The 27,868-nt window shown below is 35.7% G+C and overlaps 2 protein-coding genes across 5 annotated transcripts; one reads left to right on the top strand and one right to left on the bottom strand.

The window, feature by feature from the left end:
* The first annotated feature begins 1,747 nt into the window (after positions 1–1,747).
* LOC110114543 (activating signal cointegrator 1) lies at positions 1,748–20,401 on the top strand. 3 transcript variants are annotated; one of them, XM_020847460.2, is made up of 5 exons: positions 1,748–2,318; positions 12,200–12,847; positions 13,766–13,864; positions 17,119–17,221; positions 19,904–20,058. In XM_020847460.2, the coding sequence occupies exons 1-5, from the start codon at positions 2,172–2,174 to the stop codon at positions 19,921–19,923; spliced, it is 1,017 nt and encodes a 338-aa protein (XP_020703119.1). In that variant the 5' UTR covers positions 1,748–2,171; the 3' UTR covers positions 19,924–20,058. The 3 variants fall into 3 exon arrangements, with proteins under 3 accessions (XP_020703119.1, XP_020703118.1, XP_028548660.1); XM_020847459.2 differs by lacking the exon at positions 17,119–17,221 and having other exon boundaries at positions 1,749–2,318; positions 19,904–20,401; XM_028692827.1 differs by lacking the exon at positions 17,119–17,221 and having other exon boundaries at positions 2,182–2,318; positions 12,210–12,847; positions 19,904–20,401.
* A 540-nt stretch (positions 20,402–20,941) lies between these two features.
* Positions 20,942–27,064, bottom strand: LOC110114552. Of its 2 annotated transcripts, none has more exons than XM_020847470.2 (8): positions 26,929–27,064; positions 26,398–26,731; positions 24,899–24,970; positions 22,437–22,501; positions 22,098–22,254; positions 21,800–21,877; positions 21,613–21,702; positions 20,942–21,451 (listed from the first exon to the last, which is right to left on the bottom strand). In XM_020847470.2, the coding sequence occupies exons 2-8, from the start codon at positions 26,659–26,661 to the stop codon at positions 21,329–21,331; spliced, it is 849 nt and encodes a 282-aa protein (XP_020703129.1). In that variant the 5' UTR covers positions 26,662–26,731; positions 26,929–27,064; the 3' UTR covers positions 20,942–21,328. The 2 variants fall into 2 exon arrangements, with proteins under 2 accessions (XP_020703129.1, XP_020703130.1); XM_020847471.2 differs by having other exon boundaries at positions 26,911–27,043.
* Positions 27,065–27,868: the final 804 nt, after the last annotated feature.

Here is a 27,868-nt window from a genome sequence, read left to right as displayed (position 1 = left end):
GAAGGGCCACATACCTGCCAGCTTACAATAGTTCCAGATATTCCAAAGAATTCTCCCATTTTGCGATTTTTTCATAGATATTCCTTTTAATATGAAACAACAATGTGTTGTGACAGTTAAAAGAATTCCCAAATCTTCTTCCATCCTTTCTTTCTATATGTGATATATAATACAACAAACAATCACATAAAAGAAGTTTTTAACCTCACATTACTTTTGTAATGCACTTTTAACCATTCAAAGACCTGCAGTATAGAAGGCCTAAGTAGAAAGCAATTCATACCAGGAATTAATGCAGTAAGTATAGAGAATGAGTAAGAGCATTCAAAGAACAGATGAGTAACTGATTCGTTATAAGAATGACACAGGTTGCAAGTGCCAGGAACCCTTATGTTTCTTAAATTGAGAGCATCTGCAGTCTTAAGTCCATCAACTAAAGCCAACCAAACAAATACCGAGTGTCTTAGGGTATTTCTTTTAGCCCATATCAATTTATGCCATGAGTAAGACTGAAGATCAACGTATGAAGCAGGTGGTGGGTAGTTTCCCCATTTGTTATGTCTCATTCTTATGAAGCAGGTGGTGGGTAAGTTTCCACCCCTACGCAATTCTGACCTTTTGTTCTAATTCTTACGATATTATCCCGACCCTTCATTACATTTTAAATATTTAAAAATTCAAAAAATATATAACCTAATTATGATGCTTAATTAATAATAGATTCAATTTAAGAAGTTATTAATTCAAAGTGACTAATTAAAACTTATTTATTAATTACATTGTATCAATTAATGACACATAAATGTTTCGAGCCAAATAATTAATAACCCACCACGGGTTGTCTTGGTGGTAAAGAGCTATTTATTAATTATATAGTATCAATTAATGACACATAAATGTTTCGAGCCAAATATTTATAATTAAAATTCATTATAATTACATTTGTTTTGGTAAATGAAACATAAAAAATTCAAAAAATATATAACGTAATCATGCTACTTAATTAATAATAGATTCAATTTAAGATGTTATTAATTCAAATTGGCTAATTAAAATTTCTTAATTAATTATATTGTATCAATTAATGACACATAAATGTTTCCAGCCAAACATTTATAATTAAAATTCATTATAATTACATTTCTATTGGTTCAGTCATTTCCCTCCGTTAATTTCTTAATTAATTATCGCATTTTTTCAGGCATGACTTTCCAAAACATTAATCCTGGCCCTCACGTCCAACGAATATGCAATAAATACTCAATCAATACGCAAGTCAAATAAATATGGCGGATTTTTAACTTTTCACGTAAGCATCCGAACACAGCTCTATAACCGGATTCCGCACAGAATAATTTCTCCCTGGTACTACCTTTGTCTGCCCTAGCTTCCCACAAGCCTCTTCTTCGTTCAATCATTTCCACTCTTTCTCTCTCCTTAGGGGCTCTTTGGCAACAAGTGGAATTTAATTTTAGTAGGATTTAGTAAATCCTGTAAATTTGGATTTAGTAAATCCAAAATGTGTTAAATTCTGAAAACTGTTGAGAAACTGTTTGGTACATATTTCAAGATTTATGATAGTTAGGGATTTAATTGTGAAGAAAATAATTATAAATTTAAAAATAAATACAACAAACAACAACAACAACATCAAGCCTTTATCCCACTACGTGGGGTCGGCTACATGAATCCTTTTTCTTAAGGCGTCTAGGTTTGCCTTTCATCCTCTCTTTTCGTCCTTGCTGCTCGGCTTCGTTGCTGCAGGTGGTGTATAGATTGCACGCGTCGCTTCTTCGGCTCCTTCCTGGCTATTCGACTTCGCTCCTTCTACGACTTTCCCTTCCTGTCCGATCGGAAGTTACGACATTTTGATCGGAAGCAAGAACAGGAGCTCGCTAGCTGTGAATGTAACTTTCCCCCTTTCGCGCGCTTCTTCGGCTAAATCCCGTTAAATCCACCGAACCGAGGGATTTAGTAAATCCGGGATTTAAGCCATAAATCCCTAAATTCGGGATTTATGAAATCCCGGGATTTAACGCTCGCACAAAAACCGTTTGGCTGGATTTAGCGTAAATCCAACTTAAATCCCAACATAAATCCGATACCAAACAGCCCCTGAGAGAGAGAGAGAGAGAGAGAGAGAGAGAGAGAGAGAGAAAAGGGGGGAGAAAATGGGGTCGAGGGAGTGGTTGAAGAAGGCTCTGGTGGATATCTGCGGTAGAATGGAGAGTGCTTTGGATCTGGACGCCGATCTCATATCGGGGCTCGTCTCCTTCTGCGAGCTGGCGCCGCCGCCTGACGCTGCTGAATACCTCATGGTATGCATTTGGTTGCCGGAGTTGGCTCTTTTAATTACTCAGCCCACGTTGATTGATATCGTATTCGTTATGATCGCTTGTTTTGCTCCCTCGGAATTGAACCGAGTTGGTTATAATATATATATTATATATAGTTTGTTTCCCATTCAATTGATCGAAGAAACCTAGTTTCTTAAGTCACCGCTAGTTTATCGCTGATGTGTTTTTGACTTTTTATTTCCTAATTATCGATTTTTTTTTTCCTTTTGAAGCTTACTGGACTTCAACTGAAATATAGGGTTCCATATGAATGAAGTATAGAAGTTTCAGTTTTGGGAAACTCATGTTGACGAAGCAAGTATTGTTTATAACTATCATATTGCTGCCCCTGCCTGAAGATGGCTGGTAGAAGCCATAATCGTTTTAGATATGGAGAAATTTTGACATAAATATGATAACAATACAAGGGGATGATCAAGAGACTAAGGGTTGCTGGAAATTCATTAACCCTGTAAATCAATTCAAGGGGAACTAGTTAGTTTGGAAAATCATATTAACTAGTAAATAAGCAATATTAAACCTGGTTGGAAGTGCTTCTTACTTCAAGAAGATGTCAAGCCCAAGTTTAACAAGACAATATATAGAATTGAGGCTTTTTGCCTTGGTAAGGCAAGGCAGAAGCCTTAAAAGAAAAAAAAAACTTATTAAAGTAATAATGATTCATAAATATGTTATAAATAATCAACAAATCAACTTAGTTCATCATCACTATCCATAAAATTAAATAAGAAAGATAAAATAAATCTCAATTTAAAGTGAAGCAATATTTAAGATAAGCCCTCACTTAAAATTTAAATATGCTATGAGGATTAGGATTCACAGCATCCTCTTCAGAATAGTCATCATCTAGAACAATTCAATCATTCTTATCTGAAGATGCTTATAACTTAGATATGCTAGACTTGAACCATAATTTTAACTTGAAGATATAGTTTAAAAAGAGATTTTAAATCATGTATTAATTTGAGGCATTCACCTTAACTCTTTTAGGTATAAAGCCTTGAGGCACACACTTCACATGAAAAAGGTGCAAGCCTAGCCTAGAACATAAATCTTAAGCCTCAAGGCGAATTCTTAAGCCTCAAGGTGATTGTTCAACACCTCATAATGAGGAGCACCTATAGGCGAACGCCTTTTTAAACCATGGGAAAGACAACATCTCTTTTGAGGAATTGTCATTGCTGATGGATTCCCTATATTTCCTAATTCCTTTTTCTAGCCCTCTGTTTATGTTTTCCCTCTTTGCAAGCACTGAGAATCCACCCACCTCTATAATTGTTGCTCTTTTTTTAAGACCCTACAATGAACTTGGTATGAGAATCAAGAACATACAATGGAGTCTTACCTTACTACCATTTTTTTAATTACATATCAGCCCATGTCCTTGCTCTCTTTGAAAACCGTACCTGCAAAAAAAAAAAGACATCCAGTTGCTACAATTGGAGGCCCTTCCTATCGTTGGAACTTCTTAAACTTAGAATGTATGCTTGTAGGAGATGACAACTGCAAATTCATGGTCGATTGTGGCAAAGTTTGAGACTCACCCTACCATGACTAACATCAGTTTCCAACACTTCCTGCAAACAAGAAAACCTTAAAAATCAACACGAAGACAAAGAAAACACAAAGAGTGAGTAGCCTTAAATTGATTTTAAATCCCTTTATAGTAATAATTGCTAAGTTTATAAAAATGCCCTATGTAAACAAAATATTAAAAAAACCCTAAATTAAAATAATAACACAAATAACCCTATTAAACATTTTATTTATTTACCTATGTCATTTTTCCCGGGCTGAAGAAGCTCATCCTCAATTTAGTAAATATTTTCTTGCTTGTAATAAAGTTATATATCTGTTACATTAAGTTGCAGATATGCTTGTATTCCCCAGTAAGTCAATTTGATAAGAATTTTCTCTATATATCACCCAAAAAGGATTCTTGGATTTGGGTGTAAGTTTTGCATAAATTCTTTGGGGAAAGTATTACTTTAGTAAATGAATCAAAACTCGATTGTCCTATTTCAAAAGGAGTAGAAGTGTGAGATATGCTAGCTTGATTTTGGTATTTGATGACCTTTATAATCATATCTTGTACCTATTGATGAAACTTTTTGATCTCACTTGCTCTTTTATTTGCATCTATATTGATTTCATTGTTAGTTATAAGTGGAGGCAGTTCTATGGGACAATACTATCATATTGTTTGTATGCTATTTTAAAAGGACTACGACCAATAGTTTGACTAATGGATCTATTGTAAGCAAACTTTGTTTGGGCTAAAGATCCTTTTGCTTAGTATGTTTTTTCCCACAAAACATCACGACAGATTTTTAAATTGTAATTAAAAAATTTGTTTGGTCTGTAGTTGCGGATGAGCCATGGAGGAGTTGAATTGAAGTTTTGTTCCCAACTTTTGGTGTAAAATTATTAGAAAATAACTTCAAATTTGAGTATCCCAATTGGAAGTAATGGACTTTGGAACACCATGTGATTATACAACCACTCAAAGTAAAGATCAACCTATATGAAGCATACAAATTGCTTTGTTTCATGATGTGCCACTACCATAGTTGAATCTCTATGATCTTAGTACTTGCAAATCCTACCACAAAATTCATACTCACGTCTATCCATAACAACTCAAGTCTACACAACCTCATCTTTTAGCTTCTTATTTCAGGGATTGACGTTACAGATCCTGCAACTCTTGATGATAAGTTATTCTACATGACACCGGACCGGAGGGGGCTCGACGAATCCACATCGACGATCCGGTGACCGTGACCGAACACTACTCCAAGAACTCCTTGGAAGAAATCACCACCTGAATGCACTTCAGGATACAGAAAAAGAAACCAAACTAAACTCAAATTTATTCATCTCCACCTATTACAAGACAACATCCCTTATTTATAGAATTTGTAGGCTACATAAAAGGCAATAGGCCTAAAGAAAAATATAAAAACAAAACTATCTAATTATGTGGCTAATACAAGGACTGAAGTTTATAATAAACGAATCGAGCAATAGCTCCGGCGTCATTCTACCGGGGTAGGGGAAACTTTAGGCTTGTAGAAAGATGTTCGATTGGCCACAATAAGGAGGCGGGTTTGGTTGGCTAAACCGATCTGGATAGGTCCACCCGATGTCAACTTGTCTACCAATTTTCAACATCTCAAGTTTAACACAAGTGGATGGAACATTTGTGATTGTGAAATCATTTGGAATCATTTGTGTTTCTTTCAACATCCTAGAGAAGTAAATGGAAGCTTCAATATCCAACCAATTGGGGAGATCTTGAATTGCAATTTTTTTATTAGAGATGGCGATCGAGTTTGTTGCCTTATTGTGAACACTAGGAGTGAATAGCTCATGCTGGACATCTGGCTCGCTCTGATCATCATCATGCAAAGGCTTATCAACATCAAGAACTCCCAAGACTATGTCGTCATCATACTCGTCATATACAGGCTCATCATAGACAGGCAAAGATGATAATTGCGACAACGGATCTTTAAGCCTATTGGAGATGGACTCAATCGAAGGTGCCGAGAAAGACATATGATTTGGTCCTTTAAATATGTCTTTGTAGGAAGAAGGGATTTGATCAACTGAGATACACTCTTCCAAACTAGAAAGATCTTGAGAAAAAGAATGAATTTCTTCATCCTTTTGTTGACGTTCACCCGCTTTCCTTTGCTCAAGTCTTGCTAACCTTTGTTGTAACAGTTGTATTTCTCTTTGTAGTTGCTGAATCACCACTTTTGGTACTTGTTTTTGTGAATTTCTACAAAGCCACATGTCTTCAAGGTCTTCTTGGTTGATTAAAGAAGTTCAGCTGTTGATGTAACGTTAGTTTTCTAGATGGAAAAGAAGACAACTGCATATAATGGATGTGGAAGCAGTCTTCAAGAGGCGAAAGTCTTCTTATTGGGTCAGCTGGAAAGAGGCATAGCGGATCCACTTGACCATGTGAAAGAAACAATTATTTGAGTTGGGGTAGAGGAGAAATGGGAGGCTGTAGGCTGCTAACACTTGAATTCCAATAAACTGCTGTTGTAAGAAGGAAAGAACTGACTCAGAACTTCTTTCTGCACCGCCTTTGAAAATTTCAAGAAAAAGTTAGGCAAGAGCAAGAAAACAATGGATGGTAAGATTTTCGATTTGCAGAGTTAAATCTTTTCATATCCGCAGGACGTGGTAGAAGATTTGCCAGGATAAAAGGAGAAGCTTGCAAAATTCTGTTTTTGAGAGATGAGAAAGAGAGGGTGTCGACGCCGGAAAACGTCAAGGAACTGCCATCGGTGACGCCATCATCTTGCCGGCTCTGATACCAAATGACACCGGACCGGAGGGGGCTCGACGAATCCACGTCGACGATCTGGTGACCGTGACCAAACACTACTCCAAGAACTCCTTCTTGGAAGAAATCACCACCTAAATGCACTTCAGGATACAGAAAAAGAAACCAAACTAAACTCAAATTTATTCATCTCCACCTATTACAAGACAACATCCCTTATTTATAGAATTTGTAGGCTACATAAAAGGCAATAGGCCTAAAGAAAAATATAAAAACAAAACTATCTAATTATGTGGCTAATACACTACCATAGTTGAATCTCTATGATCTTAGTACTTGCAAATCCTACCACAAAATTCATACTCACGTCTATCCATAACAACTCAAGTCTACACAACCTCATCTTTTAGCTTCTTATTTCATGGATTGACGTTACAGATCCTGCAACCCTTGATGATAAGTTAGTTTACATCCTTATGAATAGTTGGCCAATAAAAAATTTATTTTATAAGGGCGACAATCTTATCGTGCACAAAATGACCCGCAAGCCCTCCTTTATGGCATTCAAGTAAGATAACATATCATAACGAACATTGTGGAATATACAATCTATTTTAAAGAATAAATACATATTTTGGAACAATAATATGCAACTTCTTGTCATTGTTGATATTTATTCTCAAAATGTTCTTTATTGGGATAAAGTTTATTAGTAAGACACTACCTAGAGATATCATCATCTTATGAGAATTTTGTAATATGGTATAAGGTTTTTTATAGTCGCAAACTCCTATGGTTGATTACTCCTATATAATAAGACAAAACATTCAATTAAGATTAATCAATGAGTTCTATCATGCATAATTTTTGGTAGAGTGACGGCAAATTCAATAAATATTCCTAAGGTTCGATCGTCTTTGATTTTCATGGATCCAGATCAATTTAGTCAAGGAACATAGCCAACCCAACCTTGTTAAAGGATCATTGACAACAATCATAGGTTGTGTCATCTAACTGAATTTCATAAAATTGGTATGAAAAACTTGTAAAATTGGCTAGTTCAAAATTGGAAATGGCTTTGTGCCTTATCAAATGCATCTTTTATCTGGCAACTCATAGGCTTAGTTATTGGGGAATATTTGAGCTTAGACAATAATTATTGTATAATTATACAATCACAATCAAGCTAACCACCTGATCATGAGGCATGCTATGTTTTTTATTGACGTGAGATTTTTAAGAGCGGTTATATGGATACATTTGATATGATATCAACTCTTTCTGAGATTTGGCCAAACTTAAAACATTCATTCTTAGCAAATTGGTGCGAATTGAGCGCAAAGAAGCTGATGATTACTTGAGTTTTTTTTTGGTGTATTTTTTGTTTTCTTTTGTATTTTTAAGATTTGAATAGAGTTTTCTCCAGTTATATGATTTTATTTGATTATGCTCATCATTGTGAAAAGACCCTAAATTTTTGTCCTTGGGAATTTAAGAAGGCATATTATTATGAGAACACACTCTTTGATAATCGAAGCCATCATTTGGATGGCTAGAATTGTTTATCCCTGTGATTGGGTGTTGTAATGATATTGGTAAACCCTCTTTGGTTATGATATTCTAATAAATGAAATTATTCTAAGGTTAAATGACTCGAGCCTCAAAATATAAGTTTTGACCATTTTAGGTTTGATAGATTCAATTCAATCATACAATTCTTAAACTATTGGGAAGTCTTTGTTAATTGGCATTATTGAGGTCTGTTGAATTTGAGAAGCATTTAAACATCATCCTGATCATCAGGCATGTTGAGTAGGAGTTTATACCTCATGATTGTCTTTTGGCTTGGCGACGAAGAAGACTGTTTGTAGTTTTGAAAGATCGACTATCTCTATACTTCTCTGACATGTGCTTTTGTGGTGCACTTTTTTTTTTCCAGCTTTGTTTGTTGATGCTGCGCACACCTTAGAATTCTTCTTTTGTAATTTATGAAGCTTTTTTTTATTGGTTAAAGAAACTAAGATTTCACAATTTTACATCTTGAGCATTTGAGTTTTGTATTGAGGTTGATTCCACTGGTTATGACCATATAAATCCTTACTCGTCGTCAGATGAACTTACATTGATCTTTTAATTTTTAACACATGCATTTGACACGGGTCTCCTCAAGTTATGATTTGTTATGAGTGCACACCCATCAGAGGTTTTTGAGGCTTGAGTAGTTTGTCTTAGCTTATTTATATTATATCTACGATTGAGTAGAAATTGATTTGTATTTGGTCGATTTGGAGAATGAAACTCACAAGGCTAAATTTGATTGCGTCGATTTAATATTGAGGACTAAGTATGTTGGTATGTAAATCGAGACAAAGAATGCTTATATTAGTTGGAGTGAGCATTCTTCATAATTATGTTTAATTTGTAAGTTTTTTGTTTCCAGCAGGCGATCCTTAGTATTTTCCCCATCACTTGAAGTTGGCATTGGAACTTTGCTTGCTTCACTTAATTAGTCAGCATCGAAATGGATAATTAGGAATTTTGGCAAAAATAGACTGATCTAATCATGAAAGTTTTTTGGATCAGGTGATCTTGCATTATCTTATTTGTTTTGGACAAATGTTTTTTTTTTTTTTATTTGGCCATCTCAACTTTGTTACATATGAATAGAGGATCAAGGCTTTAGACGTTGCTAGAGTGTGGGCTTCTTGATGCATGACTAATTAGATGAAATGCTTATGGATTCATTTGAACATTGCACATCTATTAGATTAGAACAATTTCGGAATAAAATTACGAGCAATTTCAACGAAGAATTAAAACAAATGAGGAGATCTCTTGCGTAGGCTACATCACATGCTCCGAGTTTTGAATTCTCAAGATAATTAAGAGAATAAAAGCAATACAGAATAGTAGTTTTCAAGTTAAGCCCTAATCTAACAACGAGATTTAGGATGCAGAGAAAGCACGCTCAATTCCTATGAATTACTAGGCTTAGCACGAGCACTTGGAGGAGACTTTCGTGATTAAGATCAAACCAATGAGAATTTAGATTTCAAAGAAATAAGATGCAATCATGCAAGTGAAGAAAAGAAACCTTTGCTAAGGAGACTCAGTCTCCGGGTCCGCCATTCATGAATGCTCAAGGATGATCTCTTCCCAATAATGTCAGCAATCTCGAACTTTGTTGTAGAGAAAGAAGTTTCTCAAATAAATGGTTGGGGATCTACTTCCAAGTGTTGATCTCAAAACCTGAAATTGTGTTCAGGTTTTGCTCCAGAAATCTGAGAGAATTCTCAGATTATTTGGTGTAATAGAAGAGGCTTGGAAGAAAAGAACTCAAGGCATCCAAAGACTCAGCCTAATGAGAGAAGGTGGAGGTTGGAGAGGAGAGGAGAGGAGACGGGTATGAGAGGGAGGCAGGTGTTGGGCGGCAAACAAAGAAAAGAGAATAGGGGAAGACTTGATCTATTTCTTAAAGTGACGTGACCACTTAGGCAACAAATCAATCCTAGCAATGTGAGTAGGAAATTCGGTCAAGAGGGATTTATGGGTGATTTCAAATTATTTCCTAAGTAATAGATGAGATTAGGAAATAATTCAAAAGAATTAATGGGATAGGGAAAGAGGGTCGGCGGCATGCATGGGTGAGTGGGTGAGTTAATGAGGGCCAATCAGGATTCCTAATTTACGGTTCTAAGTTTAGGAAAGCTTTGATTTAAATCATCTTGAATTTAAAATTCAAATTTAGACTAAATCAAATATTTTCCTAAAATAGATGAGATAATTTAGGAAATATTTTGAATTCAAATTTGAAGGGATTTGAATTTCAAATTAATTCCAAATGATCCCAACCTAAATTAGGAAACAAAATAAGAGAATCAAAGGGAGTGGGGGCCGGCGGCTAAGGAGCTATGGCCGGCGGCCAAGTGAGGTCGGGTAGAGGTGGCCGGGGCTATGAGGGATTTTAGTAGAGCTGGGTGTGTGGAGGAAGTTGAGGGAAATTTCGGTGGAGATGGAGGATACGAAGACGAAAGATGGACGGTGGCGAGGGAAGACGAAAATACAAAGAGAAAAACCACGAACCCGGCCGTATCCAAGGTTGGTGGGTGATGCGCCGATCTCCTTCCTCTCTTAGGAAGCTCTCTCCATTAGAACTCTCAATGCACTCAAAAACAAGTGTAGGAAGAAAACTCAATACTCATTCATTCATTAACTCAAAACAAAGAAAATGAGGCTATATGTAGCCGGGTACAAAGACTCAAGAAAATAAAAGACCAACTTGCCCTTTGGGCTTACATGCGACAACTCCCATGAAAGGGGTACAAAGGGAAATAAAAACGTCACCTAGGCAAATAAGAAAATGCATGAATAAAATAAAATACAATCATGACTCATAAATACAAAGACTCGATCGTGGCCGTAGATCGGCGGCCACGTCTCTGATAAATCTTCCATGCTAATCTGATGTCCCCATCACTCCTCCATGAAAATTATCTTTTCTCCCTCAATGGATTATGAATTGAAAATGATTTTTTGACTTCTCTACATATTACATGGATGAATTTACCCTTATTTATGGAGAAGTTACTTTAAGTCAATAATAAATTTTCATGGAGGAGCTGTTTTAAGTCCACTCCTAATCTTCAACAATACTCATCCTTTATCTAAACATGGTTTGACCATCACATGTATGATTCATGCAAAGTAGTATAGTAAATGCATAATTTTCTTTAGCAATATATTGCTACAAACTCCTCATTCATTAATATGCTAATTGATTTATTTTTAAATTACTTTTTTCTCCAAACAACAACACCAAACATTTATCCCACTACGTGCGGTCGGCTACATGAATCTTTTTTTTTTTTTTTTTTTCATTTTGTCATGTTAAGAGTTAAATTCTCATTTAAATCTAATAAAGAAAAATCATTTTTAATATTTTCCAACGAAGTCTTTTCAGGTCTACCTCTACCTTGTGGGCTCTGAAAAATTTTTCCCCGGTCGCCCCTCTTTCAGGAGCGTTTTAATGGTGTTTCGGGTCAAATTTTCAATAGGCATATTGAGTTTTAGATAAAGCACTACCCAAAGATTTTGTTTTCATTTGGTGAAGACTTTATAATTTGGTTCTAGATTTCCTATAGGCGCGAGCACCTATAGTTAATTACCTCTCCCAATAATGAGAGTGAACTTTCGATTAAGGCTAGTCATTAAATATATACAAAGTAGCTATCATATAGTAACTACATGGGGATTTTTTTATTATAAATTTATTATTTTTATACTTAAAGCAGATGTTGTCAGAATAAAGTAGAAATTTCTGAGTAAGTCAAATTAAAATGCTTATTCAGCTGCATCTTTTGACTTGCTACCCAGTTAAGCCTTGCTGTCCTTCAATCAATTCTGACATTAGCGTCAGCAATTTGACATCATTCATTTTTTGTTTAACAATTTTCTTTTTATTGGTTTCATCAGTGTGATTTCTTAAGATATACAAAATACCGAAATGTTTGCATTTTTTGATCTTATATTGACGATGCAGAATATCATAGGTCCAGAAGTCGGTCAAGATATTATTAAAGGTTATTTGGAAATAAGAGGTTATAGTGATTCCAACAACAGTAAGTCAGACATGCAAACCTCGATGTTTCAAGCCTATTTGAAGCCCCCTGCTGATGAAGGTCTTATTGTTGCAAACAAGAAACAAAATAGAGTACCAAAAGAAGGATCCTTCACCAACAACCAGGACCCTAATAAAATTCTAAAAGAGAGTACAGATTCAAAAAACACTCATGGAAACCCTAATATCCCTAAAAAGAAAAAGGCTGGAAAGTTGATATCTATCGCCGAGGCTGCTAAAGGTTCTGTGGTATTCCAGCAGGGAAAGCCATGTTCTTGCCAAGCTCGTCGTCACCAACTTGTGAGCAACTGCTTATCCTGTGGTAAGATTGTTTGTGAACAAGAAGGTGAGGGCCCATGCAGCTTCTGTGGTGCGCTCGTACTTAGAGAAGGTAGCACATATGCTGGTTTAGAGAATTTCTCAATTCCTACGTCAGATTCAGAAGCCACTGCTGAAGCATATGCTAAGAGACTTGTAGAGTATGATCGAAACTCTGCAGCCAGGACAAAAGTAATAGATGACCAGAGTGACTATTATGAGGTTGAAGGAAATAATTGGCTATCAACAGAGGTTTTTTTCTTCTTCTCACTCTTACACTTTTATCTGCAAGACTGAATGGTTTATGTTATTAATTCCTTCTGGGAGTCTTATCATATATGTATGAAAATTTTCTATCAACTATAATGATATTTGATGTTTACTGAGGGAATTCTTATTCATCTACATGTCCTATCATGAACTGCAGTCAGATTAAATCTAAAACATAATGAAGAATTTGTAAACAACTGCATCTACAGTTTCTACATTCGTTGGAGGTTGGCTTCCATCACAAAACTCATGTTCTTCGTGGTGGAAATCTTTAGAATTACACAAACTCCTCTTTTGGAGTTTGTCTATCATCTCGGGAATAGTTTGTTTGGTAAAGTTGATAGAAGTTGTCCAGATATTTAGTTTTAATCTTGTCTATGTCATAATAAATCCTGTAAAAGACAACTCAAATAAATGCTTATGTGCATGGTAAAGTCCTTTCAAGAGTCAGGGAGACCATGCAAGAGGTCTGTAAGATTTGCTGAACCCACACAATAACCTCAATAAAAGTCTCGCGAGACTTGCTGCGAAGGAATTTTGATAGATAGTGAGCCTGCTACAGTAACTTAAAAATGCTGAGGAAAAACCACAGCCTGAACCACATCATGTATGTTCTACGGTATTTATTGGTGTTTCTATTTGTTTTTTTCTGCTAATCTCACACTTAAATACTACAAAATCTGTTGTATATTTACCTTGTGAATCTATGAAATTAAGTATTTTTTCCATGACTTTCCTCCCGTGTAAATCCTGCTGATAAACCAGTCAAAATCCAAGAATAGTCGTACGGCATAACGCAATATTGTAGACGTAGGTGCTTTACAATGAACATTGTTTTCTTCTCTTTTAATTTGTCCACAATTTTTCTGTTGATTCTTTCAACAATTGCTTGCGTTTAAGGAGAAGGAGCTCTTAAAGAAGCAGCAAAAGGAAATTGAAGAAGCTGAGGAAGCCCGGCGAGGAAAAGTGATTGTTACATTTGATTTGGTTGGCCGCAAGGTAAGTACATAATTACCATAATACTGTTATGCAATTGAAATTTTTAAGTATTGAACTATAGTTGGACAATCAATGTGATTTATTTTTTGGGATCTTTCGAACAATTTTATCCTTTTGTTAATTTGCTATAACTATGCTAAAGGAGATGTCAATATTGATTGCTGAGTTAGTTTATGAAATGATTATTCAAAAAATGATAATATCCCTTAATCTAAATATGCGAAAATAGAAGATATACCAACTATTGAAGTATGATTTACCGAGTAAGATTAACTTGCTAGTGCCGGGTTTTATGCTTGAAATCTGCTCTTATTCTGCGATGTTATTGGAACATCTTCAGAGATTTATATCATTCGGCATTTTGCTTTAAGGTATGTGCTTATCATCAGAAAAGAGTATAGTTTAGAACTAACCTACTTTTGTTTTTTGGCAAAAGTCACTTGAGAGTTGTCCCTTTCCTAATTGGGATAGCTGGATATGGAATTTATTGTTAGTTCAACTAATATCTAGATGATGTAGGAGGTAGGGGTATCAATGGGTTTGCATATTGGGTTCGGATCCAATCTAGGATTGACCTGGTTTCAGCTCACCTAATCTAAATCCTACCCGATTAGGTAAACGAGTCATAAACTTGAACATGAATTGGGTACAACCCAACCCGACACGACTGACTTGCAGACCCAGGTGAGTGCACTAGTGCGAGCGCAATTGCGCAAGCGGCAAGTTAGAGTGCGACACTTGCTAGCATGACTGCGCAAGAGAAGGACGTGGGGCAAGCAAGACTGCGCAATTGGTGAGCGCTAGTGCGAGACAGGGATGCGGGATGGGGACATGTGACTGAGATGGAGGCACGAACTCAGGAAAGGGATGCGTACACGGGCTGCAGAAAGGGGGATGCTGGTCGAACTCAGGTCTATTCTAGGTTAGTAGGTTGACCCAAACACAACCCGATTTTTGAAACATATCAAGAATTAGGACCCAACCCCGACCCTTTTGTTAAATAGGTCAACCCGAAACCAGATTTTTGTGGTCGGGTTCGGTTCGGATTTTCGGTTCGTGTCGTTAATTTACACCCCTATATGTAGGATATCTTAGGTTTAGAATTTCTAATATAAATTTGCTATGAGATGCACTAAATCATGCAACAAATTCACAAAATTAGTTGAAAGTAAACTCTTAAATTTAACAACTATTCTCTACTTTGTCTGAAAACTGAAAATTCAAAATTAATTTGAATGAAAATTCAATGCCCTTCTATTAGAAATAATGGATAAATGTTCAAAACCAATAAGCCAATGAATTGAAATGCACATATTTATTTAAAAACAAATTGTATTGAATTTGATTAAAATCATTGACATTATCAATCCAATAACAAGTTTTAGAGTGAGTAAAAAGTTGTAGGAAAGAAGTTACCAGAAGCAGAAGAAGTATTATGCTTGTTTAAGGGAAGAATTTCTTTCAAAAATTTTTAGAAGTATCTTACTTACCAAGGAATTGATATCCAAAAGTTAAAAAAATGATAGATCGAAAATTTTCATCTCGGCCTCTCCATGCCCTCTTATTGATAGGGAGAGTTTTAACGGATTATGTTTCAAGATAAATTTTTAAAAGGCGGATTATATTTTAGATAGACACTACTCAGAGATTTCGTCCTCATTTTGTAAGGACTTTATGATTTGAGGTCTAGTTTCTCATATAGGGCTTTATAACAAGAGAGAACTTTTGATTAAGATTAGTCTTTAGATAGGCATATAGTAACATTAGTTTTAGGATTTGAATTTTGAATCTTTAGAATTAGAAATTCATCACCTTGCACTTAAAGTGGATGATAAGAGCAATGATGAGCCCCATTAAAATCCCATGGTACTATTATTACGGGTTGTTGTGGTTCATAGTCTACTTAATCAGAGAAGATAGTTGACCCAACTTGTTCGAAAGATCCTCGTCTGCAACTATGGGCTGCTTCGTCTAAGGGTACCTTATATAGATTTATGATGAATGCTTGCATAAGGGAATACATTCAATTCAACCTTAATTAACAGAGGGCTTTGTGCCCTTTAAAGGATATCATATAATTCATTACTCAAGGGGTTTAGAGTCATTAGAGAATATACGGGCTCTAATCATGACCGTAATATAATTGTGTTATTTTACAGCAAAATTACTAAGTCAGAGGGCCTTTTACTTGTGTCATTTTGGTGGTAAAATATCTGATTATAGGGCACATGTCGCATCCATACTCGCGAGAAATTATTTGAGGATGAATTTTATTGATATTATGGACTAGACATTCACTCTTTTGAGCTGAAGTTATTCTCAAATTTATCCTCCTCGACAAAGTGTTGCGAAGGGTGGATGAATTTTTACTTTAAAATTTTAGGTGATTTAATTTCACTTTAAAATTTTATATTTTGATAGATATTGAATTTGTAATTTTTATTAAAATTTAGGCCCTAAATGGATAACTTTAGGATTTGGAGGCTTTTTAGTAAATTAAATAATCTACTTTGATTGAGATTTAGTTTCAACACGGCCATCATTATAATATATTTTAACTCTGTCAACTCTATCTACTTGTTAATAGAGGATCGGGCTCGTATATTAATTTTATGAATCATATGTAGGCATTAAATGTGAGAGTTCATATTTGCTTGTAATGAATTTCCTTTAAAGAAAGCCTTGAAGGCCTAATGTGAATAGAAAAATCAAATAACTTCATGAATTTTGCGACCCTACATTTGCTTATTGACTCAAGTCTCATCGACTTTGACTCCTTTATGGAGGAGGATTAGACTTGGAATTTAAATGCTTATTTAACAGATATAGCATTCATGGACTTTAGACTTATAAGTTTGTTACTTGTTCAAAGCACATGCAAGTATTTAATTTTAATTTTAATTTTAATTTAAACCAGGATACTATGATTCAATTTTTTATTTGAACCCGTGCAACATTTTCAGATGATAGAATTAAACATTTAGCATAGTTGTCAAAGCATATGTGAGAAATCAAACTTCTTTTTAAATGATGCACATATTTTTCATTGTGTTTGCACGATGCACCAAGTTTTTTGTTGCATTTTGTCGGAGAACGCACAAAAATTTCATTTTCAAAAGAGATTTAAAATTTAAAATTGGTTATAAGATTTCATTTCATTTGCATGCTTTTTTATACACTTGCATAGCATATTTGCATGTGCGTTAACGCACATGTATATTTCATAATGCACTTGAGCTATACATACGTTTCAGACGAGGTATATGGGTTTTACGGGATGTGACGACAGCTCGTTGCTTATCCGAGGTATTTACCGCGGTTTAATGGATACAACAGAGATTTTGATGCATATACAAGGTAAGAATTTAATTTGAGTTGACATAATCTTGATTTTGAATTTTGTTCATTTGTCAATTTAATAATAGAAATAATGTGTTACTATTCTTTTTATTATCAAATTTTATTACTAAAATGGGTCAAATACTTAAAATTGTCTCGATCTGCACGTATTTCCTCAATTTGTGTGTAATCGTCTCTGAATTCGCATCAGTTTGCACGCACGATTTTCATTGGGCGAACTTGTAGCCTATTTTGGGTATTGTCGATGTCCCGAACGCAATGACGAAGTCCGTTTTATGATCATACGTCGTTTGGGCGACGTCATGCGTCAATTTCCTCAATTTGCGCGTCATTGCCTTAGGACCCGCGCCGATCTCCTTATGCGACTTTAATTGAATTAACTCATAGTCATTTCTAGGTAGTGATGACGTTCCGAACACAACGGTGAAATCTGTTCTACGATCGGTCGTCGTTTGGGCGACATTGCACGTCAATTTTCTTGATTTGCTCATCGTCGCCTCGAGATTCTTGTTGATTTCGTTGAACGACTCCAATTGAGCATGTTGATAGTGATTTTTGGGTGTCGACGACGTTCTGAACGCAACGGCGAAATCCGTTTTGCGATTGGACGTCGTTGGGCGACGTCGCGCATCAATTTCGGGTGTCAGTCGTCCCTTTTGACCGATTTTGTCCTGTTTGACTGTGAGGGGTCCCCTCTTAGGCGAACTCGACGTCCTGATTGCAACAGCATAGTCCGTTTGGCAATCGGAGGTCGTTTGACCCTCCATGTGATGAATCACGATGATGAGCGCGTTGCTTGGATCGCCGATTTCCGTCTCTTTTTGTGTGATTTGATGGGTAGTTGTCAACAATTTCTGAGCTTAATTCATTCTTCTGGGCAGAGCCAAATTGCCTAGCTCCAAGCCAAGAAGTAGATCCTCTCCTCAAACATTTACAATATTTAATAACCTACAAAGGAGATGCCCCATAGAAAGTCCCAAGAACAACCATTGGTGGATCCTTACACAGCCAAAGTACTGTAGCATAACTATAAGTTCATAACCCAGGGACTCCAAACTTCAGAGTTCCTCCTCAAAGGTGAACCATTTTTAGTTATAATGGTCAATTGATGAATCTGTGCTCGATAAGCATCAGATTGCGCTCTCCAGATGCTATCGCCAGAGATCAACCATTAACTACCCAGTATTTAAAATTTTGAATACCCAGTCAATGAGCATGGGATGCAACATTTTGGCTTCATAACCATAGATTAGTTGCAGCTAAAAGGTCCCACCAAATATGGGTCCCCAAAAAAAGCAAGCCAATCCTCTTTTGGTTGATTGTTGTGTTGGTTAAAAGCTTGAGGATCCATCTAAAAAAAATTGATTAACTTCTACTAGGAGAATCATGAGATTTGCTTGCTTTAGAAGTCTCGTATAGAGAAAAGCCTCATCAATGCAAACCGAGCATGCTTCCTTAATCACTTTGATGATTGGTTGAAATCTATTGAAGACATTGATTTGGGATTAAAGTTGACAACTTGGATGACCTGGAGGATCTTAATTCATAGAGATCTAATTGGTTTTCATTTCGAGCTTAGCGCTTACGAATATGATGGCTTGTAAAGCTGTCTTATTCTCACTCCTAGTTGACCAATCTCTACAAAGACCTCCACTTCAGCCCATTCTCAATGCCAAATGCAACAGTGATGCCCTGAAGAAGCTTATAGCACATGTGATCCATATTGCCTGTACCACAGCTTAAGAGGCCAAAATCTAAAAGAAGAGATCTCTCATACCAACCCAATTATTATAGTTTAGATTTCAGCCTCTGTCAATGTAGGTGTAAATAAATCAAATTCGAGCGAGCTTAAGTATCATTTGGCTAAACTCATTAAGAAAACGAGCTAACTTTTTGTTTGTATTGACTTGTTTTTTATCAAATGAAACACTGAGTTGTTCACAAACATGAAGACTATATATATATTGGCACAAACGCACACAAATATATGCATGTGTGGGGGCATTTATGAAAATATTTAACGCTGGTTACTATCATTTGAATAAAATGTTCTATTTGGAAGCTCATACATGTCTTCTGTCCACTTGTACACATGTCGTAGATCTGCTGGCGTGGTGTAGCACTGCGGTCATTTGTTCATTTCGTACAAGTATACTATCGTGCAGTACTTGTTGCTTTATGCAGGAGAATTATTGTGCACTAATGAATCTCCTGTTTTTAATTATAGATGATTGCATCTATTGTAGTGCTTTCATATTTGCTCGTAGATAGCAAGTTGAAAGTATAATGAGCCTCCTTGTGCGTGCATATATATATATATATATATGAATTTTCTATGTACATAAATATAAGCTACTTTGAAATGATCCAATAAAGCTGTGTTCATGTTTAGCTCATCAAGTAAAAGGGAAAAATTAGTCAAAATTTCAACTAATTATTGAACTAAATGCAATCAATCGTTTGCAATGAGTCCTATAACAGCCCAATCTGCCTTTCAAAAAAGAGGGATAAAATATAATTCTAGCAAGGCTCCTCACCGTCCACAATGTTTCAGCTCTTTCTTTATTTAATCTCTATGGCCCCATGGGTGAAGGTTATGATGAGAATATCTTTTACTCAAACATTATTTTAGTTTAAAAAAACTTAACCTGTTGAAGTTGTTTTCTTTTACTTGTACAGGTTGTTTTGAACAAGGATGAAGCTTCGGAAATGGAATCCCAGTACAGAATACTGAGACCTGCAGAAGAAAGAGAACAGAACCGCATAAAGCCTAATCCTAGTGTCAGAGTACAACCAGTATTCGTCAATACTGAACCCACTAGGAATCCTGACAAGAGGAAACAAAATGCCCCAACGGCTAATGGTTTCTGCCTAGAAATAAGTGGAAGGGTGCAGCATGACAACAATGAGCTACGTCCTTTGGTTGGAAACTATTCTAGTCATGATGCTTCAGTAGGAGAAGATGAACCTGAATGCTCAGTAGATTGTGGTTGAGAATTTATGATTTTTTTTTTCTTCGGAAAGAAATTGAACCAGTAGCTGATCTTTTATTTTATTGCTTTAGCAATTCAATGATGATTCAAATAGTATACTGGTGCTGTTGATGAATGAAATGACTACAGTGCTACTTAACATTGGTTAATCAATATACCTCCAATGGTTTTCCCTATTGTAAAAGGTTTTGATTCTACTTCTTGGCACTCTTCTTCTCCATTAAATCATGACTATTTCTATTTATCTACCATTCAATAATGCTGAAGCTTTCTGCAAATGATGCCTGCTTTGAAATCATGATTACAGGTAAAAACTGATTTTTTAACACTATTTGATTTGATGATGAACACTACCGTTCTCAGGTCCCAAATTCTAGGTAAGAAAAGTGAAGAATTACGTTAGGTAATCAACTAGCGTAAAACTTATCGAATAATCATGACATGAATCCTTTAAAAAAATGTGTTAATATTAGGGCGTCCCCTGGAAGCGACGCATTGTATGACCTGAATACAATGACAAGTGTGCAAGGGCCGTTGCACCGGCTTTACCGGACACAATGGCGAAAAAAAATTCATGTAGCCGATCCCATGTAGTGGGATTAAGGCTTGATGTTGTTGTTGTATTTGATTGGATGATAATGTGAGGTTGCTGCCATGCACTTGTTGAAAATCACTGATAACGAAGCAAGATTGTCCAAATGGTTACATAAATTCATCATAAAGGTCAGGTAAAATATGCAATAACTATATAAAACGATAGTGCAAACAGTTCAAACTCGGCTCATTTACATCCTTAACAATAAGAAGAGCAAACAGATAAAAAGCATCGTCTGCATGGTAAACTTTAAGGGGGTTCGAAAGCTTCTTATCTCCACAATTCTGAAGCTTTGTTATAATTATGTACAGACCTAAAGCTCTAGGCTTCTTGGACAAGATGCAAAACGTTACAATGAATGTATATGAAGATAACAAATAAATAAATACTCTAATTTTCCCCTCGAAACACAGAAGAGGAGGATGAATTGAACTCATACCAGCTGTGGTCAGCTGTATTGTACATGTACAGGATAATAATGAAAGCGTTTGAAGTTTTGGATTCAGTAATTTGGATTCAATGATGTGGCTCTTGCTGAGGAGTTGCTGGGGATTCAGGCGCAATGGTAAACTGCAGGCCCCTTCCTCTTCCTGATTGCAGAATAAATGCAACTTCAGCTGCCGCTAATGCCGCTGCTTCCTAATCCATGAAAGTTTAGGGTAAATCTTTTTGTTGTTACACATTGAATTTTTTAAATGGTTAACAAAGTAGATTAAAGTTTTTTTGTCATTATTATGATAATAAACTACATCAGTTTATTAAAGCTTGAAAATAGTGGAAACGCAGAATATAATTCTTACCTGTCTTTGCCTTCTCTGATGCAGGATGCTTATGGCCCAAGCCATGATATAACATGGCAATAGAAACCCAGCAGCCCGTAGCAAAAATAGCTGTAATAAAATCAGAAGAAATTTTCAGAAAAGACTCGAGGAATAAAAAAGAAAAGTATATAGTTGCTGAAAGGATGCATATAAAATTTTCACATACAGAGAAGTAGGTGGAAGGATCATCATCTCCATCGGTAGTGATGCTTAATGCATGCCTCAGAAGAAGAAGTGCCATCAACTGGAATAAGTGCAAAAAGATAACATAATCAGAGGAGAAACAATGCAATAAGTAAATGCTCATCATTTTGTTTAAGATTTTAAGAATGATAAATTAAGAAAGCTTAATCAATAGTCAATCTCTCGTTTCTTTATGCCAAAAAAATCCTAAATTTTTCAGCAGTAAGATTTTAAATTGACAACCAGAAGGCATTTCACATTTTTGCATATACAAGACTTACAATTAGAGCAGCAGAGCGGCAGAATGCAGCGCCACTACTATTAGTAGCGGCATACTCATCATATTCTGCTTCAAGAAAGTGGCGTTGAGCTGTTGCCATTGCAAGAATACGAGGATCACTCAAGTCTACTGGAGCACCAGTGATGGTCCAGGCCCCACTGTAACAAATAATAAGATAGAATCAATGGTTATATATATATGTCAGTTCAAAGTTGATCCATCATACATTCAACTAAATGCACTAAGATATCAAATAGTTGTTTATTAAAATAAGTGAGCTCTTCCTGTTCAAAACTGAAGTGTTAAACACAAATGAAACATTTTGACAGAGTTAACTTACGTTATATCAATTGCCGTCTCATCAGGAGGAGGACGAAGTGGTGCCGTGTAATCAGGCTTGTATGTCTGAAAATTATAAATAATACACCCATAAATCAAAATAAATGGTACATAATGACAACCGATGTAATTAATATGACTGTCAAAGGAAATTTATGCACAATGCAAAAAGGGTATAGAATTGCTGAAGTTATGCTACGGGCCTCGAATTGAACAATATGGTTTCATTTGAATTCATTTTATGACCTGCTATGGCATGAATTTTACAATATTTGTCGTCCTGTCATCAATCTTCAATCATTATCATCCAAACTTGGGGCACTCAAAGATGGTTTCTTAAAGAAATCAAACTATGGACCAAAAGCTAATAGTTCCAGCTTGAAAACTCAAAATTTTCTGCATCAATCTTTAATAACAATTATTAATTTTAATTATTTTACTGTAAACAACATCACGATTATTGTATAGTAACACCTATTGGTCCAACAAAACTGTATTACATTGCCTTCTAACAAATTCATATCATGGAACAAAATTATAGAACCAAAACAAATTATTTTAGCAAAATACTCATTAACATTTAATTCTATCAATAATTACTAATGTTCCGTTCATCAAGGATCATGGCCAAATCAATGAATTGCAACTACATCCAACGAAATTCAATTTGAAAACAACCGGTAGATCCACAATTCAAGATAACTGAAGTTTACCACACATCAGCCATCTCCCAGCAAAATTATGAAGAATATTTATTCAGAATAGATGTATCACCAATGCTTATTTAGGATAGATGTATCATCACGAATTGAACCAATGATTATTTGCACTTGCAGCCATCTCCCAAAAGTTATCAACATGGGCTAATTGGAAAGAGATTCATATGATAAAAGTTTTGATGATATTTAAGTTACAGATCAAAACCTTGGAATCCTAATGCAACCTCAAATTCTAGTTAGAAGTTCAAATAAATTAAATCCGGCGAAATAATATCAGAATACAACCTTCAATCATTTTAATATGACCTCACAAGTCACAGGTGAGGCAAGTTTCCTAGACGCAAAATATCTTATAAGACCAAAACAAGAAAGTACGACTTAACTTTTTCACCAAGTATATATCATATCAATGAAAAACATGCCATGGAACTTTTACTGTAGGCCATCACAGTAAATTAATATGCGATAATATACTAGTTTCATCAACCAATTTGTGTAAAAAAATAATCCACTTAAAACATTTTTAAGCATGTTCATGAAAGACCAACTCTCAAATCATGAGCTACAATTATTTCCGCATCACCTTAAAATGAAGACAACAATGTTGAGAGACTAACCATTTACATATGAATCAAGCTTAAGCGACAGAACATAGTAAAATCATCAGTCTGTGATATCGAATGCCTAAATAAAGTGTGTATTAGAGATTCTATTATAAATAAGGTAGTAATAGCACACATTGAAAATATGGTACTATAAAAGATACTTAGGACATTTGGGCATGTATAACTATAGTAGATTAACCAATAAGACCAGTAGAAACAATTGAATTGAAAGGATTAGGAAAGAAAAGTGATGGATCAAAAGTAGCAAGGGAAGCAGTAATGCAAAAAAGGTTCACAAAAATTAACATGTACACCAACAGCGACACTCAATAGTAATAAATAGGCATGAATCATAATCCCAAGAAGTTGGAATAAGGAAAATGACGTTGATAGTGTATTAGAGACATCTTGGAAAATTTCATAAATTAATATTCTCATGTTATAGGCTATTACAACTTCCTTTTATCCAAAAAGTCTATGATTCTAGGGTACAATTGTCTGTAACCCAAATTATTTGAAAAGATATTGATGGTAGTAATTTTGTTTTTTTGAAGGAATTCGACTATGTTATGAATTATAAAAAAACAACTACTTTATCTTTATTTTAAACTTTAGATATAAAGAGGGCATACTTATGCATGATGCTCCCCAAATAAAGCGTCTGGATATAGATTAAAAAATTTTAGCACTTTACTCAAATTAGATCCTCACTTCACCTAGAGTACACGATTTGTGCCTCTTGTTTCCAATAACACAATGTTCAAATTCGTTGAAACCTCACTGTTGAATCACTAGGATAAACCATATAGCATGCGACATAATTTGTTCCATTGAAATTGATGCTGAAAGGTTGATTAAAAATAATGAGATATTAAGGCTTTATTTGGGACGGCTTACTTTCTGCTTTTTAAAGCAGTTTTCTAGTAAAAAATTAAATTTTTTGTACAATAAAGTTGATTTAAGAAGCAGTAAGAAATCTATCACAAACAAAGCCTAAATAAGCTCACTGATTCTTGAAAAATAGGTATCTAGAAGTACCAACGAAAGAAGACAAATTCAAAATTTTGGTAAGCAAAAATGATTATGATTTAGGATTCACAGTTCATAAAGTTGAGAACCAAGAAGAATATCTAACAAACCTCATGGCAAATCTCGCAAATTATATCCCCCTTCTCGTTGCACCATCGTTGCACACAATCCCTATGAGCATACTGTACATAAGAAGCCAAAAAGAGGGAAATGAGAACTGAAACTATAAAGACAAACCAAATTAAAGTAACATGTGAACTAATTATAAACACAACAGAGGGCTACAAACTCCGAAACACAGCATTTTAAGAGAAAAAAACTGCAAGATTAAGCAAAATATCTATCAGGTACAAATAAAAAAGTTTCTGCTTCAACCAGTACTGTGATTTAGAAGACAGCTTGTAAGAAAAAAGCAAAACATAATTGAAATCCTACCAAAAATCAACACTATAACTGATTTCATCGATCACAAGTTAACAGAATAATGTATATAATATAGTCCAAAACAAAAGAAAGAATACAAGGTAAATAGAATGTGATGTAAAAAAGAAATCTGAAAGAACTCTTGTTTTCAACATGAACTTGGCAAAGAGCAAATATTTTAACATTATACAGTTCAAAGAAGCAAGCTCAGAGACTACATGTATACAACATGATTAGTTTAATTATCTAAACCCAATGAATTTCTTTTTTAGGGCATCTTCAATCAAGCGTCATTCGCTCGTTTGCCTCTGCAGCAAGCATCCACCTGAATGGCAAATCGAAATACATTTTTGTGTTTTAACTCGGTTGTGAACAGTGCGACGCCAATATTAGCATCGCACTATTCAGAATGTCATTCACTCATTTTGATTGAAAATAAATATAAAAATAAAGGCGAGAAAGAACATATACAAAATATTCTTTTTTGGTGTTAGAAATAAAGTTCGGTTGGACACGAATTACTGTTTGTTATAACTATTATTGTATTTTGAAGTGTAAAATAGGTTTTTCGATCGGAGATGCCCTAATATATTCCATAGATGCCTTCAAAATATATCTTCTTTCAGGATGGAACAAGTACAGTCCTACAACGTAACAAAAATCCGCCATGCTTTCCCAATAATGTATAGGAATATAGGATACAAGAATTATGGATGCAACGATTGTTCCTCAGCAAAAGGCCAATACATGATGCATTTTTACAATGTTGGGGGTTGGCTATCAACAAAGTTGCTAAGTATAATAGCAAAATAAGCATGGTTTCACAAGAAATAGAACAATTGCTGTAAAATAATAATATCAAAAATCACGAGAAGTAAAAAAAAGTCGCTAGAAAATACAATTAGATTTTGGAAAACTCTTCAAAAAGGCATTTCAGAACACCCTCCAAAATTTTAACTAATAAAACAGGTAGCATAGTTGGTAGGAAGTCACTGAGGATAGACTATGAAGCACAGGTAACCACAGAATCTATTCAAAATCGAAATTATGTCTAACAAGGAAAACAAGATACCAACTAAGCAAGTTAACAAGCATATAATGTTAATCACAGCATGCAAAGCAACAAATCTACCACTTCAACTCGAACAACCAAAAGAAACAGGTAAAACGGGATAAAAAGGTAAACCTTGAGGCTGCCGCTACAAGCGCAGGGGGTCTCAAGTTTCTTGATATGATCCTCCTCCTGACAAATGCGACATTCGACCATCTGAATCAGCGGCTCCTCTTCCTCCGCAACAACCATCTCATCTTTCCCCTTCTCCTTGTCGCAACCCACAGCCGGTGGGCCAGGCACAAAGGAAGAAGAAGGCAAGCGCTCTCCTTCTTTCTTTGACTCTACATCTTGAGGATCTATCAGACGATCCACATGCAACACGACATGATCACCCATTTATGTATGAAGCCAACCTCCGATCAGCAAAAATATTCCAATAAAGCTAAAACCAGGAAAATCCCACCACCTGAAAGCCAGAAAAAACCCCAAAAATAAATCTATGGGAACTCCCTACAAGGACCACAAGAAAAACCTTTTCGGGCAACCAATTCCGGCTAAATCAACGCCAAATTACGAGATTAATAGATGTAATAATCGGAAAGCAAAGAATCTAACATATTAGTAGAGGAAGAAGAGAAAGATTACAGGTAAAGGGCTACTCGCCTGAAGGTCTTCTCTGCCTTCTACGCGTTCTCTCTCTCTCTTGCTTTCTCAACCCCTTCGGTATCGATAAGAACGACGAAGAATAGCTCGCCTTCTATAGGAATTCGAGCAAGGACCGAGCCTCCCAACGCCGTGTTCTGTGCTTAACGGCAGTCCGGACTCATAGCTTATTGTATAACGGAGATATGAACGGTCGTTAGTCAATGTTGACGGCTCCGCCGTATTATTCCACTAGCCACACGCCACGTGCCACGCAAAGTTTTTTTTTTTTTTTTTGAGACATTTATGCCAAGCAGATCATATTGTTGGGTTGGTCGGAAGGTTAGACTTATCTCCTTGCTTAACTTGGCTGGTGAACATGTATGATTGAGAACTCTCAATTTGTGCTTGATTTTTCTCGAATGGCAGTGTCTCTTAAGTGGGAATTTTTATTAGGTTCGGTCTCTTGACGTAGCTCTACATTCGGACGCCAATAACATGTCGCCACGTGCTCTTACTCTTTACCGTGCGGCCCGACAACCCGACCGGACCCGTACCCGGTATTGCTATGTATTGGCTGATTTGTGCAGAACGGGGTATTGCTAGGTATTGCTCTGTATTGCTCAGCAATAACGAGAAATATCATTCTGTCAAGACAAATACCTAGCAATACCGAGCAATACCCCGGCGGTATTGCTAGGTATTGCTCGGTATTGCAATGTCTTGACATAGTGGTAGTTCTCATTATTGCTAAGCAATACCGAGCAATACCTAATTATTCCACTAGCCACACGCCACGTGCCACGCAAAGTTTTTGTTTTTTGAGACATTTATGCCAAGCAGATCATATTGTTGGGTTGGTCGGAAGGTTAGACTTAGCTCCTTGCTTAACTTGGTTGGTGAACGTGTATGATTGAGAACTCTCAATTTGTGCTTGATTTTTCTCGAATGGCAATGTCTC

This window comes from Dendrobium catenatum, unplaced genomic scaffold (assembly GCF_001605985.2).
Source record: "Dendrobium catenatum unplaced genomic scaffold, ASM160598v2 fragScaff_scaffold_157, whole genome shotgun sequence".
Taxonomy (NCBI): Eukaryota; Viridiplantae; Streptophyta; class Magnoliopsida; order Asparagales; family Orchidaceae; genus Dendrobium; species Dendrobium catenatum.
The sequence above is the reverse complement of the archived record's forward strand: the minus strand, read 5'-3'. Positions and strand labels throughout refer to the sequence as shown.

Excerpts from the sequence above, each read along its gene's own strand:
- LOC110114552 (XM_020847470.2), bottom strand. The coding sequence starts at position 26,661 with ATGGGTGATCATGTCGTGTTGCATGTGGATCGTCTGATAGATCCTCAA. Across the intron at positions 24,971-26,397 it reads CTTGTAGCGGCAGCCTCAAG|TATGCTCATAGGGATTGTGT; the intron begins GTTTACCTTTTT and ends TCTTATGTACAG. Across the intron at positions 22,255-22,436 it reads GAGACGGCAATTGATATAAC|TGGGGCCTGGACCATCACTG; the intron begins GTAAGTTAACTC and ends TATTTGTTACAG.
- LOC110114543 (XM_020847459.2), top strand. The coding sequence starts at position 2,172 with ATGGGGTCGAGGGAGTGGTTGAAGAAGGCTCTGGTGGATATCTGCGGT. Across the intron at positions 2,319-12,199 it reads ACGCTGCTGAATACCTCATG|AATATCATAGGTCCAGAAGT; the intron begins GTATGCATTTGG and ends TTGACGATGCAG. Across the intron at positions 12,848-13,765 it reads ATAATTGGCTATCAACAGAG|GAGAAGGAGCTCTTAAAGAA; the intron begins GTTTTTTTCTTC and ends CTTGCGTTTAAG.